This window comes from Cornus florida, unplaced genomic scaffold (assembly GCF_030987335.1).
Source record: "Cornus florida cultivar Cherokee Brave unplaced genomic scaffold, ASM3098733v1 CherokeeBrave_3.0.0_Hap2_Chr01, whole genome shotgun sequence".
In the NCBI taxonomy this organism is placed as follows: domain Eukaryota; kingdom Viridiplantae; phylum Streptophyta; class Magnoliopsida; order Cornales; family Cornaceae; genus Cornus; species Cornus florida.
The window spans coordinates 64,581,848-64,599,363 of NW_026775571.1; the positions used below are offsets into that span (position 1 = coordinate 64,581,848).

Genomic DNA, 17,516 nt, shown 5'->3' on the forward strand with positions numbered 1-17,516 from the left:
ACATCATCAATACATGTTGCTTGGTAGAACAGAAGGTCAAAAACTTTTACTTTTCAGGCCAAAAAGATAAAAATTAATGGAAACCCACTGGCCCCTTTTTTTTCTCTTTCATGTTGATTGGTTCTTCTTCCCAGTCAAAGGCTGTTGTACTCATAAGAACATAAAGAAAAACAAACAGTTTAATTCAAATCCCCATATTTTACATATCTTGTGACAACACATATATAGAGAGAGAAATAAAATTATTGGAGAAAATCAAACTGGGTCATTCGAGATAAACAGATCCAATTAAACGACAAGAGATAGATCACCGACAAAGATATGTAAATTGAAATAAAAATGTGTCTATTTTCAAGCACAAGCACAGGGATTGTCAACAACCACCACATCTGCATTGCTACTCTTGAACACCAAGTACCCGACGGAGAGTCCGGCCACGACGGTGATGAAGACGCTGCCGTTGAACGACATGATTGCCAGCATCAGGGCATATCCGATCACCGAGTTGACTCTGAACAGAATGGTGCCGGTGGGTTTCCATTAATTTTTATCTTTTTGGCCTTAAAAGTAAAAGTTTTTGACCCTCTATTCTACCAAGCAACGTGTATTGATAACACAAGGGTAGCGAAGAAGAGAGAGTGAAGGACTGAAGGAGAGAGAAAATAGGTTTCTCTTATGGATTCTACCCTGGTAACTAATTTGATCCAGGGCCACATCAAGATGAAGGACACAAGTTGTCCTGATAGGGCAGGATCCAAGCATTGCTCTTACATAGAACCATCCTTACAAACATACAGAATAAAGATCAAAATTTTTACATAGATGCACGTAACTACTGATTCCACAATCTATTAAAACTGAAAGGAGTATATAAGAAAACAATATGCATTAAGTCGGTCTAAGAAAAATCAGTCTCCAAATTGTTCTTCTTGATTTAGACTCTGAAAATCATAAACACGAGGGGAAAAAATGAAATAGGGCATACTAACTAATACTATAGATAGATTTTATTTCCTTCACTAAAATTGTACCCTTTTGTCTTTTCATTCTAATTATATTTAATGGTAATAAAAAGATTTAAGTGTTTCCCAAATTATTACAAATAAAGGACATTCGTTGGATTAAATCCAACAGCTACAATTAAAAGTGAGCATACTACTCCCTACTCACTAGGAATGATAAAGACATCGTATTTAACAACTGAAAAAATAGAGATGACTTGTCTTTTACCTATCCGTCCATCCACTGTCACTCTTTCATAGTGATTGCATAATGGGTCTAAAAAGTGTAAAAGAGAATGGTTATTCAAAACAAATGTAACGACCCATGTTTTATTCAACCCGGTGCGTCAATGGTGACCCGAAAGTTGACACGGTAACGGATCCCGATGCAGAAGCAAGAAACAAGAAAATGGTCTCCCAAGGCACAACATACCTCTAAGACCCTAAGATGACCTTCCATGAGGTCACGGAACTCAAAGAAAACTGACGCAGAAGTAAAAGATCATAAATATAACAAATAAGCCCCAAGGGGCAAAATAGTCATTTCTGAAAACTGTGGTTTCAAGTTCCACCGAGCACGCCGCTGGAAAGACAACAAAAAAATAATCAAGATGGACTCAAGAATCGCATAATTCGGAATCCGGACAAAGGAGAAACGACATGACGAAGAAAAACGAGCACTCAAGGCTAAAAGGGTAAACTGGTAATTATCCAGGAAGAATCGGGTGTAACCGAGCACACCGTTGGAAAGACAGCGAAAAATTAGTCAAGTATAAAAAAATGTTCACTCGATTGGGAATCCGGACGAGGGAGAAACGAGTGTTTGAAGTTGTGACGTCATGGCGGCCCAACGAAGGCCATGGCATGCCCCATGCGCGCTTGGGGCCCATGTCGGCGCCCCATTTGGTGTCCAATGGCATGCACCATGACATGCTAGGAAAGAGAAAAATTCAGCCAGAACTGAGAGCCGAAACGAGGTCCGAAACGAATTTTTCTGGAAAAACACGAAGAAGGAACTTCCCTTAAAATTGAATTTTCTACCCGACCACGTGGAAGGAAACGGAAAAAACTCACTATAAAATCCCCAAAATGCCCCTAGATTAGAACTGGAAATGAGGGCAAAAAGTTGCTACAGGATCTGAGATTGAAAATGGGCTACCAAACGAATTTTTCTGGAAAAACACAAAGAAGAAACCCCTCCCGAAATCAAATTTTCTACCCAGCCACAAGAGAGAAAATGAAAAAAAAACTCGCTACAAAATGGCCAAAATGCCCTCCCAAGAAATCTGGTCAAGAGAGCTAAAAAGCTGCTAAAATGAAAACTGAAAGCTGAAACTTCACGAGGGATTTCCGGTACCAAGACGACATTTTCTGTAAAAACACAAAGAAGAAACCCCCCCCTAAAATCACGTTTTCTAAGTGACCATGTAAAGATAGAAATTTATTTCCCGAAGGAAAAGCCCAGAATTTCCTGAAATCAAATTATGCAAGAAGATTAAAAAATGATTCCATAGGAGGCTCAAATCACAAAGGAAAGGGTTTTTCCCGGAAACGATCATGCACGCAGACGTAAATGGTGATTTTGAGAGTGCGGGAATGGTTTACGGCTCCCGGAAATGGCCGAGTCAAAATCCGACCCCCCAACGGCCAAAAAGGCAAAAATGAACTTGAAATGGAAAATATGGAAACCAAAATTAGAAAATGGTTTCAAATGACCGTTTGGCCCTTGGCCACACTTCATACAAGATAAATGAGACCTAGTGGAGTGTCGGAACACACTTTACACCACCCGATTTTAAAATGAACCCTTAAAGGCTCGGTTTATACTATTTTAGCCCAAAAAATGCAATATATGAACTAAAATGCAAAAATGAAAACTAAATGGTGTTTGGCCCTTGGCCACACCTCACATATGGTAAATGAATGGTAAAGGATGAATTTCACACAAAATGCACACACCGGTGCGAGAATGACATACCAAAACCCTAGTTTTCATACTTTTCTCATTAAAGGCAAAATTCAACATTTTTCAATATACATGGATTACAAATGAATTTTGGCCCTTGGCCATGTATCATATATATAGAATGAATACCAAAAAATGTGCTTAAGCACATAATACAAGTTTGGAATCAAATATACACATTTGACAAAATAGCTACAAATGGCATTCCAAGCTAACTTCACAAGAATGGAAATCTTCAAGTCCACAAATCATCTAAGCATAATGAGAATCTCAACATTGATTCCTGTACCTGAAAAATGTCCCCACTACGTGGGTAAGTAACATAAAGCTACTCGTAGGAGATGAGCATGCATCGAGCTAGCATTTTACAATTTTATCACCTTATGGTGAAACATGTTAAAGGTTCATGCCAGCTAACGTCTATATCAAAATGAGACTCAGGAAGCATCCTAAGCTACCTTAGAGTGTTTCTAGCATAAATCACATCATTCATACATTTCAACAATATAGAAACATGTTATACAAAGTAACAAGATATAGATTCTCAAAGTCATCAACTTGAAACCTAAAATACGAAAATAACAAAAGTGGGTCATACCACCTAACGTCTATATTCAAAATGAATCTATAGGATCATTCCTAAATTACATTTGAACATCAAAATACAAATCATGATATCGATACAATTTAACCAACATTGGAACTTCCAATACAATGCATAAAACATGATTTCTCAAAGTTAACATTTGCAACTTAAAATGGTAAATCAAACAAAGAACAACAAGTTACGATATCATCTAGTTATCAACTTGAAAAGAAATGCGAAATCAACCAAAGTGGATACTTTGACGTCACGCTCGATCAGACCGACACCATAGTTACGCTAGGGTTACTAGCCTACGGGTAACTTCCCTATGTGCGCACTAGACTATATAGAGGGACAATCCCCCGTACTAAAACCAAGTCCTAGCCGTAACCAAACAACGACATCCCCAAGTTTCCAAAATCAACAAGTTGTGCAACAACGTATATATCAACATGTATATACAAGATATCAACTATCTACTAAGCACAACCAAATTTGGAAACACATACAATACATGTACTAAGTCCACAACTACTATGGCATGACAAATGTCGAATCTTCAGTGTGTGATTCGTTACACGCTATAACAATATCTTTCAACATTGAAAACATAAGCTCATGAATTTAAATATAACAACAATGTTATCAAATGCTCAAATGTAGCTAAGTGAATACACAACAAGTCCAAGTCCATGATTTAAACATAGAAACAACTTCCAAGACGTAATTAAATCCATGGAGCAACTAGATAGAATTTAATTAAATAAACACAATTAAATTCTCTAGATTCCAATTCAATTCCAAATAACCTCAAATTAATACATACTAAAGGATATAGCATGGTCATCACTTATATCCATTCTAAAACTCAATTAGGTTGTTGGAGCAATAAAGTGAAATTTTAATTAAATCATACTAATTTAAATCCCAAGGTTCTAAAGCAACTTCAAATGGTTCCAAATTACTATATACTAGTAAACAAGTCATGGTCATTGCAAATATCAAGTTAAAAACTTAATTAAGCCAAGGGAACCATTAAATAGATTTTAATTAATCATTTTAATTAAAATCTCTAGATTTTCAAACTCATCTAAAGGTTCTCAAATTAACATATGTCAGAGAACATGCCAAGGCCTATTGTAATATCACATTACAAACTTATTTCATGCAAGTTACATCTATGTAAATTTAACTTTCACCAAAGATAAATATTAAATAAAAGTTGCAATTCTCATTCAAATTATTCCAATTTAATATATGGTAACAAGTATACCAAGGCCTAAATTACTAGCATGTCACACTTTAATTCCAAGTTGTATATCATCATGAGGATTAAATCTCAAACAAAGAAATTAATTAAATGAAAGGTTTCAAAATCTAATCAAATATTCTAGATTTAGTATATGTGAAAGTATATGACATGCATATCAAGAATATCAAGTCGGAATTTCAAAGAAATGAATAGTGCACTTGGAGCAAATTAATTAATAATTACTAGATTTCAAAACATCTCCGATTACTTTCAATTTCACATATGTTGAAGAGTGTATTAAAGCCTAACATAATATGCTAACACATATTGATTTCAAGCTAGATAAGGCCACATGAATTAAATATTTACTCAAGAAAAATATTAAATAAAATCTTCATTACTTGTCCAAAAATTCTCAATTTAATATATGTCAATGACCATATCAAGGGGTAATATAATTTCATGCCACATGTTTAAACAAAGCTATAGTCAATCGGGAAAATCAAATCCTTCACAAGAAAAATAAATAATAAAATCTCTAGATTTGTTACCAAAGCATGTAAATAAGTTGCATAAACATCACTAGCATGTAATATAACAAGAATAATAACCTATAACACCCCCTACCTCAATTTGAGATGAAAATCTCAAATCCCCACCGAAAGAAAAGTGCTCCGAATCCAACGATATCGAAGGGTTTTGTCGGGGACAACACGATGAACAAGAATACCCAAGAAGCCCCATGAAAATCACAACTTGACATCAAACCCGAACTCAAAATTTGGCCAAAAATGGGTTCTAATAAGGGGGAAAGGTGCGCGGCGTCAAGGCGAACAATAAACATTAAGGCCGAAGGGTTTTCACTAAGGAAATCAAGTGGAGGAGAAGAAAGAGTGAAGGCAGCCCCTTGGGCTCCCATGGCTGCCGGCCAAGAAGAGGAAGAAGGTCTGAAATTTTGATTTTAAAAATTAGGGCAAACTATTTATAGAAATCTCAAAAAGTGCCCCGCCGGGTTCGAAAAAGTGAAATTTGAGCAAACGCGCTCAAACGGCAAAACTTCATGAACGAAAAAGATTCAAAATAAGAAAATATGAACAGCGGAAGAAACAGAGTTAAAAACTGAGTCCCGACCAGAGAGATATACCCCGAACAAGTTCGACGGCAATTAGGTCCAGAAACTTTGAAACTGCAGAAAAATGACCAGAACGGAATTCTAAGAGTACAAGACCAACAAAATGTGAAAATGAATCCCGTACGAGGATCCAGGCTCCAGACGAGGTATTTTTGTAATAACTTTCGTTAATTGCACAATGGCCCCTACAAAAAGGGTTAACTGCGAAGCTGCCCCAGAATGAAAATATCTTCCAAAAGATATTTTCTTAGATGCCCCTGAAATAAAATATCTTCAAAAAATATTTACGAAAAATACCCTAAGAAAAGAAAAAGATTCTGAAGAATTATGCATTCATGCCCCTATGGACACCTAGAGCAACCAGAGTACTTTTTTGCAAAAGTAAATATACGTATTTCGAGAAAAACCACTCAAAATGATGGCATGTGAAGTCAAAAACTAACTCCAAGCATGAAAAGTGAGGTTGTGCCAAAAACTAACAAACGGAGATAAGACAGAATAAGGAAAAGGACGAAATAGGGAAAAGGACAAAAGTGAATAGTGTCCGAAAAGTGAAAATGTGGAAATGACTTGATCCTCAAAGGAAGTTGTCAATCCATACAAAAGAGTCTCGGAAACCAATTCCAAGCACTCGAGATGACACTAAGCGACGAGAAACCGAATTCAAAAAGGAAAATTAAATGGAAAAAAATTTATCCGTAAAATTTCAGAAAAAAGGGAAAGGAAGGAAAATGACTGGGTCGTTACAACAAAACACCATAATAAAACTAAAATTGTACTAAAATAGAAATAATTTAGAATTTGTGTTTGAGAAAAATATATATAAAACTAAAATTGCACTAAGAAAGAAAAATTATTCGGATGTTAAGTGATGTCGCCTTATCAAGAGGAGACTAATAAATCATCGTCATAATAATATTTCAATGAAACAAAGAAACAATGCAGAATAAAGGAGATTAGAAAAGCATACTATAATTGCTGAAAATTTTTATCTCCAACCAATGATGAAACCTTAGCTATTACTTAGAGCTCATTTAGGATTACTTCTCTATTGTTTAAAAGTGTTTTTATTTTGAAAAATTGTGTTTAGTAGCCATTAAAAGCGTTTTTAATGATTATCAAATTTAGTTCAGTGGAGCGTTTGAATGAAGCTAGAATTTGGAGCTTTTAAAACTGTGTTATGAGTAGATGTTGAATATTTTAGGTAACTCTTTTTCATTATACAATTTTGTCCTTTTATTTTTTATAAACACAACGGTTCACAAAATCAGTGACTACATCAGTCCCTCCGTGTTGGAAAGGGCTCGCCTTAGAGTTAGTGATATCATCATTTGAAGAATCGCCTTTGTTGGGCACACAAAATGTTTGATATTGAAAACATTTGACATGTGAATGTGATTTGGTAACTTAAGCCAGTAGACATTATCATTAATCTTCTTAATCACCTTGAATGGACCAATCTTTCTATCGTTCAACTTATTGCAAGAACCAAATGGAATTCAATCTTTTGATACAATGGCCCAAACATAATCTCCAACTTCGAAAATCATTCTTCTATTGTGACGATCAGCAACAGCCTTATATTTCTCATTTGATTTCTCAATTTTTTTTCTCATTTTCATTCGAATTTCTTACACAGTCTCAACCAAATCTTATGCCTTGACATTTGTTTTCTTTGAAATAAGAATTGGAGCCAAATCAAGCACATTATTTGATTTTTCTTGGTTGATAACCTCAAAAGGAGAAATAGTGGTAATATGACTCTATTAGCAAACTAAGTAAGGGGTAGAGTTAAATCACAATTCTCGTGGTTGTCACCCATTTAATTAAGCTGAATACCACCTACTCAACACCACTTAGTTTCATCCATTAGGCCATGGACCCCATCCTGTTATACTTATACATGGCTAAGTATATGAATTCTGCGAGCCATGATTTTGTTTAATGAATTGTTTCACTTGCTACTTATTACTATCATGTGCTAAATTATTAGAATGGTAGTTTCGACTTTTCAAACACTTTGTTGTTACTTTTGCGATAGGTTGAGATAACAAAAGAAAATTCAAGTATGTATATATGAAAATCTATGCATAATAGTGTGGTGTACGAAATGTATATTATTGTCCCTCTGTTATTTAGCTAATTTTTGAATTAGGTGACAGACACATAAAGGAGAGCGAAGATGATTTTAACATTCTTTAAGTTTGACAGGCAAACTCAGGAATGGGGGCAATTGATACGGAATATTTGACTGGTTAGGAAGTCCAAGTGACATGGAAATCTAGAGGGTATGGATAAAGTCAAACAGGTGGAGATGACTACTAACACTCTCTCCAATGACTCTTCTAATTCATGATGGATAAGGAAAAGAAATAAGTTTCATAATAGAACACTACCATCATTAATACTCTATAAAGAAGTCGTTGGTTAACCTAAAAAGGTGCGCCAAAAATTAAATACAGAGTATTGCTATGACTTTTAATGGCTGAAGTACTAACAGTGACGGAGCCTGAAATTTTTTTCAGGGGGGCACTATAAGTATTATATACCGTAACATATATTTACAATATAATATATATGCATATAAGTGTGTGTATATATATATATATATATATATAGAAAGAGATGGTGATATTTTTGGAATTAAATTAATTTATTGATATAGAATATAAGTATTAAGGAAACAACTTAGGAGAAAAAAATATGAAACATATATAGAATTTTATGAATAATGAGAAAATTTAGGGGGGGGGGCACTTTCTATATTTTCATTAAAAAAAAACATATATATTATTATAAAAATATATATAGAATATAAGAGAGGGAGAAAATCCAGGGGGTGCACGTGCCTCCGTCCCTGAGTACTAACTTGAACATCTAGAATGCACCCAGCCAGCGCCACCCTGTTCATCATTTTTCTTGTCTTGCAAGAATGGCTCCTGACTCTGAACTGTGCTGATTTTTGCATCAACAACAACAAAAAGAAGTTCTTTGAGTTTTGACATGTAGTTTCCAAAATTTTAAAAACAAGGAAAAGCATTGTATGGAATTAAAATTGATAGAATGACTTGTTCTTAATGAATTTGTTGTTTTTGCTTTCAAATTTTGAAAAGTAATAGACATATTATTAAATGATATTTCAATTTCTACTTCAACTTCATAAATGAAAATCATGATTTTATTTTTGAAAAAAGCAAAAGTAAGAAAGTGATATAAGGTTGCCTGTTTAAAGTATTCTTCTCTTACAAAATTTCCAAAACCCTATTTGAAGTTGTTTCTACCGAAGAGAAATAGAAACCCTACATTAAAAGATTGCAAATCCAATCCATCAATGCTACTCATATGTACTTTTTTCATTGTCTGTGTTGAAGTTTCTATGATAGATTTGTTGATGATTTTTCTCTCATCTTTGTGTGTTACTTGTTTTTATCAGTGATCACTATAGTAATTTGAATGCACAATTTTTTATATTATTCAGTGAGGGTTTGAATGCAGAAACAATTGATAAAAAGCTTTTAGCACTTCGCTAGCTTAGTTAATTGCAAACCTCTTTATGTTAAGTTTAGTTAAGTCTTTGAAAAGGGTTCAAATTCAAGATATGTGAGGCTTTCCTTCCTAGATGAATCCCTCCACAAATAATTTTTAGTTTGGGTTATTTTTTAACGGTTAAAAGTGGAATTGATCCACATATTTCTCAACATTATCTATAATTTGACCCTAAGAAAATATAGCCACTCTCCTTCTCATAGGAGTTCTCCTTTCTATAAGAGTCTCTCTGCATGTTAGAGTTATTATGTATCTGTCTTAATTTTTTTGATCTTTCCCATTTCTTTCTACCTTCCTTTTTCGCTTTCTGGGGTTTACGTCTCTCTTGGATTGCTGTTTATACGGTGTTTTCATTTCTCTGTGTTGTTTTCATTGTTATTGTATACTGATCTTTTCAATTAAGTTGAAGATCCAAGTGATTATGGGTATAACTAACTGGTTGGTCTCTGTTTGGACGATCATCTTCATTCCTATGGATGGGTCATCTCTATTTCGAGGCACAAAATTACTACAAATTGAATCGCACGGGCAACCAATTCAATTAATAAGTCATTCTATTTCCTGGAGGTGCATACAAGTTGTGTTGGGAATCGTCTTAATGGACACGTTTAAGCTCCGATAGCATCGTCGGGTGCCGTCTATGATGGCGGCTCAAGATGCAACCATGCAACCCGTGTACAGTTTTTCCAAGGAGGGGGAAGTGTAACGACCCGGTCATTTTACTTCCTTTCTTTTTTTGGTAATTTTCTTTTTTCGTCTTTTCCTTTTTTCGTCTTCTTCTCGTTTTTCACTTTTACTTGCATAGCCTCACTTTTTGTGCTCGGATTTGATTCCGGCTTGGCATACATCCATGATATTTCATTTCTATAATATCTACATTTTCACTTTTGTAGAAAAACATATTGAATGTTTACTTTTCTTGTAAGTGCATTTGGTAATTAACCTAAACTTGAGGGGTTTTAGTGTAATTATGCAAAGTAATTATTTTTCGTCTTAGGGACCACTTTGCAATTTAATTTGGAAGATATTTTCAAAAAGGACTTGTTTGCAATTTTTGAAAAAGTGTGACAAGTATCACACTCTCATTGGTCCACTTGCTAACATTTGTGTGGAAACACTTTGATGCCTTGAATGATGACACGTGGAGGGTGGAGTTTCACCCACTTGTTGGCCTAGGATTAGTGCACTTGTTGGCATGGATGGTTAACAAATGTAGGTTCAATATTAAGTCTTGGAAGTTTACATAGGATGGTGACAAGTATAGGCTTGAGATTAAGCCTAGAAATGAACCATAGATTCATGACAAGTGTAGGTTCACCATTTAGTCTTGCATTGTGTGTGTGTAAGAGGTAGTGTAAGAACACATAGTGAGTGGAGGATTTCTAGCCCATCCACTCATCATTTTACACTTTATCATTTTCATTTTCATTTGTCTTCAAGAATCCTAACCTAGCCACTATTGGAGAAAAGCTTGGTTAATAGCTTTGACTTCATTTTTGGATTCCTTCCATTCACCCTAGACTTAAAACCTTGGAATACAAAAGTTTCCTCTCACTCTCCTCTTCATTAACCCTAAACTTGTTTTCCATTTTGAGGTTGGTTACTTGGATTATAAAGATTCAATTCTCTATTGAGGTAGGGGTGATTGTATGTTTATCCTCTTTGGGTTTTATATGTATTGGAGCTTAATATATATTAATTACATGCCTTTTTAAATTCTTGTACTAGCATGTAAATAAAGATTTTATATGCTTGACCTAGGATTGTGGATTAAAGCATGTATGTGACTATTAAATTGTATAGGTAGGCTATTATCTAATAAATTGCCTAATACTTATGATTCCATTGAGGTTTTATTATAGATATCTTGAGATTACATTTATGATGTTAAGTAATAGAGATTTCATTGAAAGCTTAGTATGAAAATCTTGTGTGTGGCACTTATAATTACTTGTAGGTAGATTACTATATTTCATGATTTACAATTATGGCCTATATTGAATGTAAATTGATATAACATGATGTGTAATATCATTAACTTGCCACTTTAGACATGTAACCTTAAGACATGGGTTGTGTGGTTTTACCCTACTTGTGCTTGGTAGGTAGTTTCATGCATTGAGATTGCATAAATGTCATGAACTTGTTGATTTTTGGAAACTTGTAAGGATATGAGATGTTGATGGCTAGGGTTTCGCTCTAGTACAGAGGATAGGAATTCTCCTAAGTCATAGTGCGCACTAGGTAGTACCTTGTGGGTCGTAATTACCCAAAATAACTTGTATGGTCTCGTGGCCACATATCCTAGTCTTCCCATTATTTGATTTCGCATTTTATTCTAAGTTGTAAATCATGGATTTCTTGTAGCTTGTGATTTGGTGATTTTGGTTTCAATGTGGTTAGTGTACTTGTTCATATATACTTGGATGCTATGTGGTTGTCATTTCAAATATTTGTATAGCTTGAGATGATCCCTTAGAGTACCTTGAAAACATAGACGTTAGATGGAATGCACTCTTGTGATGATCCATGCTTGGTTCACATTATACTTGAGACTATAGGCTATGCGCATGCACCACATCCTACGAGTAACTTGATTACTCACTCTAGTTGTGTGGGTTATTTTATAAGTAAGGAGACGCTATTTGTGGATGCTCATCATCTATAGGGGCTCATGAGTGCTTGAAGCATTTTTGTATATGGGCATGCGCTTGTTTAACATGTTTTATCTTTTGGATGTTATATTTTGTATGCCATGGATGTATGGTATTTTAGAAGCTAAGATGGGCTTCCCTTTTGTAATATGTATCTAAGTACATTTGGAAGTGTTCATTTGACATGTATAAGATGAGGCCGGAGGCCAATGACATGTATTTGTATCCTATAAAATTTATGACTTCATGAAATATTGTGAAATTATTGAAAAATGTTAAGTTATTGTCTCACCCTTTTTGCATTGGGTGTGGGAATTCTATTTTGATTCTTCCTTAGGGTCTCATTAACCATGTATGAAGTGTGGCCAAGGGCCAAATGGTATTTTGAAACCATTTCATAATTTTAAATTTCGAGTTTTCATTCCAAATTCCATTTTTGTCATTTTGGCCGTTGGGGGGTTGAATTTTGCATCGGCGGTATTTTTAAGCCGTGGATCATTGTAGCATCTCCAAATAGATAAGTTACGTCTGCATGCTTGATCGTTTCCTGGAAAAACCCTTTCGTTTGTGTTTTGAACCTCCTATGGATTCATTTAACCCTTTTGTTGAAAAATCATACTCAAGCGCATTTTGGGGATTTTCTTTGGGAAATAAATTACGTTTGGTGACTCCAACACATAGAAAATGTGATTTTAGGGGGAGTTTTTTTTTTGTATTTTTTCGAAAAATGTCATCTGAACCTCGAAAATCGCGTTGCAAACTCAATTTTCTGTAAAAACACTATTTCTGCATTTTTTGAGATTCCAGACCACCCCACTGCCTCATTTGGCGGGCCCCCGCAGTGTTTTGGTGGGCGCCCGTGAGAATCTGCCATGTTTGGCGGGCCCCTGCAGGTTTTTGGTGGGCCCTCGCAGGAACAGTTCCTGCTGCAGACATCTTTCTTCAACGGGCCATATCTCACTCATTTTAACTTTGAATTGGTCCGTTCTTGAGTCTAAACTGACCGCGTCAAAATAAGTTTTCCAATGGTACTAATTAGAGCTTTATATTCCATTTGTAGCTCAATTTATTCATATTTTAGTGAAGTAGTGTCAGGATTTGATTCGAACCGGGATAGGGTTTCCCTTTCTTCGACTTCAGGACTTGATATCTTTTCCTTCCGGACTCCGAATCAGGTGATTCTTGAGTCTAACTTCATTAATTTTTCATTGTCTTTCCAATGGTACCAGTTTTAGTCTTAGATTTTTCTCCTAGCTCAGGATATCTTTGTTTTAGTGAGAGGGTGTCAGTTTTGGTTTGAACCGAGATAGGGTTCATCTGGGATTTCTCTTCCTTTGGCCTTGGGACTTCATGTGAAGTTACCAAAGGATGTTTTAGGATGTTTTAGATCTAATTTGACTTATTGAAAGTTAAATTCCTTCCTCTTAGGGTAAAATAACCATTTTACCCCTAGCTCTACTCTTGTAGGGTTTTGATGCCCTTCTCTTCATTTTGTTTCCATTAAGTCTCGAAACTCTTTGAAAGTCCATTCTTGTGCCCTAGGGATGACGTACATCTCTAAGGACTTGTCTTTGTTGTGCTTCCGCATCTTGGATCCGGTTCGGGTCATCACAGGACACACTGGGTTGAAAAATCCAGGGTCGTTACAGGAAGTATCTATAATACACGACCCCTATGTTATGGGCCGGATGGTTTCCCCTCCTAGGCTCCAAACGGCATCTCCTCTAAGCCGAATACGAGCCTCCATGGGTCTCTCTTCTAAGGCCTCCCACACTTATGCCCAGAGTTATACAGGGTCGGCCCTAAAATTGACAAAATCTTGAGAGGTCTTAGGCGAACTTAAATGTGAGGCCCTTTAATTACTAAAATAGACACTAACATACACATAAAGTAGTAAAGGGTCATATTCAATTTTAAATTTAATTACCAAGTTTTTAAGGGCCCTAATTTTGAATAGACTATGAATTCGTTTAATCGAAGGGTTATAAGTTTTTATTTATTTATTTAAGCCTATCACTCATGGAAAAGGGGCCTAAGTTTTTTTCTTTTTATTTGGGCCTATCACTCATGGTAAGGGACCTAAGTTTTTTTTTTTTTTTTTTGTTCGAATCTATCATTAATGGGCCTAAAAAATGTTGAGGCCTTAGGCGACCGCCTTGGTCACCTTGGGCAGGGCCGGCCCTGGAGTCATATAAATTTAAGAGATAATTCAGTAGAATGTTGTAGGCTAGCCCAAAATGTTGATGGTGAATTACTATCCTTTGCTCCTAACAACGAAGATTATCCAAGTCCACAGGTGAGTTATTTACATGCTCCTATGCCACAACATGCCCCTATGTTTCTCTCTCCGTCTTCTTCCAGAAGCTCTCGACGGATAATCGATCCTTCACCTATGATTGATCGATCTAGGGTGGACAATCCTCCTAGGCCAACTAAAATTCTTGTCTGGAATTATCAAGGACTAGGCTCTCTTTTCACCATACAGCAACTAAAAAGACTTAAAATTCAGCATTTTCCGGATATTTTAGCCGTTATTGAAACTAAAAATGGGTGGCGCCACATTGCATCTCTATAAAATGTTCTTGGGTATAAATACGTGTGTCTTTCTGAGACAGTGGGGCATGTTGAAGGTCTAGTTTTGTGGTGGACAGATGATGTCAATCTGTAGGTTGTGGAAAAGACCAGATTTCATATCACTATTTTTGTTTTTCAACATAATCTGCCACCATGGAGTTTGTCCATTATTTATGTTAGTACATTTGATAATGTCAGGGCAGTGCAATAGAAATATTTAGAGTAACAGTCTCAATTTTGGATGGAAAATTGGTTACTTGTTGGGGATTTTAATGATATTATGCATGCCATTTAAAAAGAGGGGAGGGCTAGTTAAACAAGGTTGGAGACTTGGGAATTGTTGTTCATTGATGGGATGATGTGATCTATAGGATTTAGGCTATGCGGGGTACCCGTATACATGGAATAACCAAAGAAATGGGTTGTCCAACATTCAAGAAAGATTGGATGGGGCTCTTGCAACAAGGAAATGGTGTCTTTCCTTTCCACAGCTTGATTACCACACTTAACCATAGCGGGATCTGATCACAATGCTCTGTTTCTCGAGCTTCGACCGTTGGTTCAACCTACAAAATGCCAATTTCATTTTAATGCAAGGTGGACGTTGGATGATCAATGTGCTTTCATTATTGCTAAGGCTTGGAATGCCCCAGTCCAAGGGCCTCGACAACTTAGTTGGGCTACTAAGCTCAGAACTTATAAAACGACCCTAATACAATGGGCGAAAGTGCGAAATATTAATTTACGTTCTAAAATTGATGATGCGGAACGTCGTCTTCGGGACTTAAAGGAGAAAATTTTAGATTATAATCATTCATATGGTAGTCATGTTAAACAAATTCTAAGGAATTACTAGTTAGAAGAAGAATTTTTTTGGAAGCAAAAATATAGGAATCAATGGTTGCAAGCTGAGGATCATGATACTAAATTCTTTCATGCAACTACTAAGCACAGATGAGCTCGAAACTTTATTTTTGGTGTCCAGGATGAAAGGAGTGCATGGGTTGAAGAGGAGCCACAAATACATGCTATTTTTTTTTTTTTTTTGGGCATTATTTTAAGCAATTGTTCCAGTCTCAAAACCCAACAAACATTAACAATTTTTTGCGTTATGTTCCTTATCAAATCTCTGGAGATATGAATCAATCTCTCTTGGAACCCCCCACAGAGCTAGGAATCAAACAGGCGGTGTTTGCCATGGCTCTGCTTAAGGCTCCAGGTCCGGATGGGATGACACCTTTCTTTTACCAAAAATATTGGGAGGTAATAAAGAATGATATTGTTGCTGCCATCTTTAACTTTTTTCAATCCGGTTACATGCTTTATTATCTAAATCATACAAATTTTTCTTTGAATCCTAAAGTCATATCACCTAATCTAGTTTCCCAGTATAGGCCCACATCATTATGTAATGTTGTTTATCGAATTATCGCCAAGGTTATGACTAACAGGTTGAAAGTTGTAATTGATTCTATTATTAGCGAGTCCCAAAGTGCTTTTGTTGCAGGTCGTCATATAACAGATAACATCCTCAGTACTCATGAGAACTTGCATTATCTAAAGTACAAACAGAAAAGGTGGAAGGCTTTTATGGCGCTTAAACCTGATATGAGCAAAGCTTACTGTAATGACCCGGTCTTTTTTTTCCTTTCCTTTTTCTTAGATTTTTACGGATATATTTTTTTTTTTTCTGTTGTCTTTTCTTTTCTGTGTTCAGTTTCTCATCACTTAGTGTCATCTTGAGTGCTCGGGAATGGTTTTCGATACTCTTTTCCTTAGTTTGACAACTTCCTTTGAGGATTATGTCACTTCCACATTTTTATTTTTTCCGAACACTATTCACTTTTCGTCTTTTTCTCGTTTATCTTTTACCTAGCACAACCTCACTTTTTGTTTTCAGATTTGATTCCAGTTTTGCATATATCCATGATATTTAAATTCCATGCAATGTGTATTTTTACTTTCTTAGAAAAGCATGCTAAGTGTTTACTTTTCTTGTAAAGGGTATGGATGTATACTTTATTGTAATTATTTTTAACTTGTTGGGGTTTTAGTGTAATTAAATAAAGTAATTATTTTTCGTCTTAGGGACTATTTTGTAAAAGGATTTTTTTTGTAATTTTTGAAAAATGTGACAAGTGTCACTTTCTCATGGTGCCACTTGTTGGCATTAGGGTGGAGTGACTTGGATGCGTCATCTTGTAACATTTGGAGGGTGGAGATTCACCCACTTGTTGGCCTAGGATTGGTGCACTTGTTGGCTTAGATGGTTGACAAGTGTAGGCTTGAGATTAAGCCTAGGAAGGAACCTTGGATTTGTGACAAGTGTAGATTCACAATTAAGTCTTGCAATTATTTTTGGGCCACTTTGAGATTATGGTTTTAAAGAAGGGTTTCTTGTGCAATTGACCAAACTTGTGTGTGTTGACCATGGTGTAAGATCACATAGTGAGTGGATGATTTCTATTTCCTCCACTCACACTTCATTCATTGTTTTCATTATCTTCCTCACCAAAAACCCTAGCCTCCATGGATGAAGCTTAAAGCCTTAAGCTTTGACTTTGATTTTTGAGAGCCTTCCATTAATTTTCAAGCTTAACCTTGGGAATACTTTTTGTTCCCCTCATCCTCCTCTTTATAACCCTTGAAGGGTTTGCCATTTTGCGTTGATTTGCCTTGAATTCAAGAGGAACAATCCTCTTGAGAGGTAGGGGGTGTTATAATTTATTACCTAGGGGTATTCTTTGCTTTTGTAGTGATATATAAGTTGTATGCATGTCTTTTGTTAATTTGAGAAATTAATGA

At 35.7% G+C, this 17,516-nt stretch overlaps 1 protein-coding gene across 1 annotated transcript in view; it reads right to left on the minus strand.

Annotated features, from left to right (window-relative positions):
• Nucleotides 1-351: 351 nt before the first annotated feature.
• LOC132273618 (uncharacterized) overlaps nt 352-17,516 on the minus strand; it is a 32,817-nt gene continuing 15,652 nt past the window's right edge. The window contains exon 2 of the mRNA XM_059774603.1: nt 352-511. Within this exon, the coding sequence (XP_059630586.1) occupies nt 352-511 (160 nt within the window). The remainder of the gene's footprint in view (nt 512-17,516) is intronic.